The sequence below is a fragment of the Octodon degus genome, unplaced genomic scaffold (genome assembly GCF_000260255.1).
Source record: "Octodon degus isolate 3935 unplaced genomic scaffold, OctDeg1.0 scaffold00013, whole genome shotgun sequence".
In the NCBI taxonomy this organism is placed as follows: Eukaryota; Metazoa; Chordata; class Mammalia; order Rodentia; family Octodontidae; genus Octodon; species Octodon degus.
The window spans coordinates 15,302,003-15,306,005 of record NW_004524589.1 but is presented as its reverse complement, the minus strand read 5'-3'; the positions used below and the strand labels follow the sequence as shown (position 1 = coordinate 15,306,005).

Genomic DNA, 4,003 nt, shown 5'->3' with positions numbered 1-4,003 from the left:
CCATTAAAAACTGTGATTCTCTGTGGGACCTTTTCAGCTTTGCCCGCCGGTTTTGGAACCAAATCTGGATTCTGTCTTCCTCTAGATTTAGTTTTTGAGCTAAGTCTTCTCGGATATCAATGCCAGGATAGCAGTTTACTCTAAAGACATTTTCCAATACTTCAATCTGGTTTTGAGTAAACGCAGTTCTTGGTCTTCGTCCTCTGCACCAACTCATCTCTCTTTTCAAGGCCAGTCTTTCCGAGGTTGAGAGGTAATGTTCACGGTTTAAAACTCTTTCTTCTGTCCCTGGGTGATCCACTGTGCTAGGCAGACTCGGGGCGGGTAGACACAGGTTACCATCTTTCCCTGAGGAGCTGCAAGCATCTGCCCAGGGCCTGTGAGGCTTCAGCGGCGGCACCCCGTCCTTCTTCTGGTCCAGTCCTAAGATGCGCTCGATGGAAAAGGAGCAGGGTGCGGGTTTGCCTTCCCTCAGCTCTGTATAATTATTAAATAGTAGAAAAAATTCAAACTCAGACAACCTGTTTAGTTGATCATTTCTCTATGTCAACTTATATTCAATAGTCTAGTAAATTGAAAATTATATTCAGTAGCAAGGATAAGCCCACTTTTAATTCATCCAGTATATTGATATATGATTTTTACAGTTACAGAGAGATAAAAAAGGCTGTTTTAGGAAGCATAATAAAATATAATTAGTAAAATAATAGAAATCTTAATTTTCTAAATCACTTTTTGTTAGAGTAACAGATGAGCTTTTATCCAGTTCTTCATACATATATCAAAATTCAGAAAAGTGAGGTGGTGGTACAAATCTTTATACCTTGAAACTTTATACAACTGACTTTTTATTTGATTTCTTTGTCTTTTTAATTATTCTTGATGAAACCTCCTGTACCTTGCAAAGCTAAATATTAGTTGATCAAGAATAAATCCACCAATGCCCAAATAACTAAAGATATCACAGAGAAATGCTGTGAGAAGACCTCTGAGCATAGCCAAGAACATAGCTATTGTACCAGAGCAGTTATTTTTATGAGACAAATAAATACTGTGTTATGCATTGCAAATATATACTAATAAAAATTTGAAATTTGAAAAAAAAAAAGTTTAAGCCTAAGGTAAAAAACAATCCCTTAGTGTACACGTGAGCAAAAGTTTAGCTTTTTTGAAAATGGAATTAGAGCTACAGAATTGGATCAATGGAGATGAGTGAGACCGAGTTGGCCAATACTCCTGAATGTACAGCTTAGAACACTGCATGCCAAAACCAAATATGAGTGCTACAATACTTACTTCTGAATCTCTTTTTAAAGGCAAAGAAGATACTTCATTGTTAATATGCATAAAAACATTGCTAGCATGAAAGAAGCAAAATACAAATAAATCAAATACATGCACATAGTTTATCTTTAGGAGGAGCTGCAGGAATCTCTGAGCAGCAGTCATTTCTTCGTTCTTTCTCCTGTGCACTCCCCACCTCTGCTCTCTGTCCTCCTCCTCTAGCTTGGCCCCCTGCGCTTCTCATTGAACAGATTAGTTTTAATTTTCTTCCAAATCAAGGACATTTCTACAGCTTCACTGACAACAGACCACATTTTCTTATAATGTTTTAATTTTTTTTGAGAAACAAAATTTCCATTTGAAAATCTGTGTAATCACACTATCAATGTTGTTTTTCTCAATGGAAAAAAATCAGTGATGTAGCAAAACTAAACTCTATTTCTTTTGCAGTTTTTTCTTTTGTATTTATTGACCCAATAGGAAAATGACTAATGTAGAGGCGCATATGGAAATAAAGGGATTCAGGAAAGGGATGTTCCTGATGCTCTGGTCACCAATCTGAATGTCTGATACCTATGACAACCTACTGAGCCAGGGTTAATTATAATATATTCTCAAGTCATTGCCTATCCCCTAGGGAGGCAGGTGGGCCTGACCTTTGCTTCTTTATCTTGAGGTTTGGCCTTCTTCAGAAGAATCTGCAGCCAAAGTTCTGATGTCTTTATTTTTGTACTGATTTCCTTGAGGGCCCTGTCCCCCTCCAAATGTATATTAATTTCTTCCTAATGCAGCTGCCTATCATAACATGAGAAGCTTTTCTTCCTCTGTGATGCTTTTGGACTATCCCGCCTCATGTTGTGGCTTTGCCATGCAAATTACCCCCAGCAGAGGCCACTGGGTGCCACCCATTCAGGAATCCTCTTAGAAATCCAAGTTATTCTTCTTTCCCTTATTACAATAAAACTCCCCTAACTTCTTTCTCTGGTTCGGGCCTTGTTTCTGGATGTTTTGAGACCATGAACTCAGCACCCTTGACATCCAACAGGTTCAAAATGTTTCCTATATCAGTGTCATGGCTTAGGGAAGCTGAGAGAGTGAAAGGAAAGACTGAGGAAAGAGCGGAATATTTCTAGGCCATGGTCCCACTCATTTTCCTCTTCTAACCAGACTATACCTCAGCTGTAAGCCCCATAATCCAATCAGCTTTTCGAAAGGGTACCTGTGAACCCAAGAGGCTCTTGGAGCATCTCTACGTGGAAACCGTAACAGGCACCGGTAGCATGAGGTTGCCTTCCTCAATAACATCCTTCCAAATTTGCTCCTAACATGGCTACTTCCCAGACTACAGAAAAGAAAAAAAATTAAGGTAAACACCTAGTGGATTGTCTGTAAGAAAACAATCTGGAGGGGTTAGCCAAACAGCTCAGTGTATTAAAGCACCTGCAAGCAGGCTTAGGGACTGGGAGTTGGATCCAGGGCTTGCCATGCTGGCCCCGCTGCCAGGGTGTTTTGAGATGGCAATTAAGACTGGGTGAGGTGGCACGTGCCTGTAATCTCAGCACTTGGGAGGTTGTAAACAAGAGAATCATTACAGGTCCCATCCAGTAGTGAGACCCTGAACACCCTGTAGACCCTTCCCTAAAAATACAGGCAAAAAAAGTCTGGAAATAAAACACTTTGATATTATACAGTACTGATGTTCAAGATGTGTCCTTTGAATTCACTGAACTCTAAAAATTTGGAATTATTATTATCTAGATATTAATACATACACAAAAATTGGAGTGTATAAAGGAGAATGGAATATAGGAAACGATATTTACTAAATCATTTTTTCACTAGACTTTCAGGAGATTTTATGCTCCTTTCTATGAAGAACAGTTTGAAAGTCCAAGGTGCTCTCCATTGCACCACAGAACCACCTAAGAACACAGCTTATAAAACCAAAAAAATCTATTCTCTTTTCAGTTCAGACATGATTTCAAGATCTCATTGTCCTTAGGCAGGCTTTGAGGTACCGGAATACCTAAAGAACACAGAACAACCATAGTTAGAAAGTGAAAGGAGAGTTACACTGTCAACAGCATAATTAACACAAAAGCACATACAATTTAGTATTACCAAAACCAGATACAAACATCTTTAACATTTAGAAAATCCTAATTTCTGTGTAGCAAAGTCCACGCATTCGCTTCCAGACACATGTTTAGAAGTATCCATACTTGCTACATTTTTCAAGGGAAATGTATAGTTATACAACTAACCTAAATTCTTCTAAGATGTACTGATGTTGTAACAGAAAATGACTCCCAGCTAACATACTTCAGTTTATTAGTTCCTGCTCCAGTTGCTGCTACTTTCGTTTCTTAGAAGCAGCTGGTAACTGTGATACAGAGCTGATCAGCATGATGTGTATTGTAAAAACCAATCCCCAACTGACAATCCATTCTGCCTCTGCACTTCCTGCTTGCTTGTCCCATATAAGCCCTAGGTCACTGGAGATCAGGGCTTGATGTTTTGGAAATGATCCCAATTAGGTGCCTGTTGATGTGAATAAAACTGCCTCTAAAAGCTGGGTGTCATTTCTGTGTTTCTGCTTGCCTTTGTAATTTTTTTTTTTTTGCCTTTGTAATTTAAACTTTAGAAAAACATAAGCGATAAAAATGGACAACAGAACACTGTATTCTATGAATTATGTAAAGTTTACACCAAGCCATAT

At 38.6% G+C, this 4,003-nt stretch overlaps 1 protein-coding gene across 1 annotated transcript in view; it reads right to left on the bottom strand.

Moving 5' to 3' along the window:
- Positions 1-7: 7 nt before the first annotated feature.
- Positions 8-4,003, bottom strand: part of LOC101577917 (homeobox expressed in ES cells 1-like) — a gene marked incomplete at its 3' end in the record, with an annotated part of 18,177 nt that continues 14,181 nt past the window's right edge. Inside the window, exons 2-3 of the mRNA XM_004626303.1 lie at positions 3,303-3,310; positions 8-477 (exon numbers count right to left, since the gene is read on the bottom strand). Coding sequence (XP_004626360.1) covers positions 8-477; positions 3,303-3,310 — 478 coding nt within the window. The remainder of the gene's footprint in view (positions 478-3,302; positions 3,311-4,003) is intronic.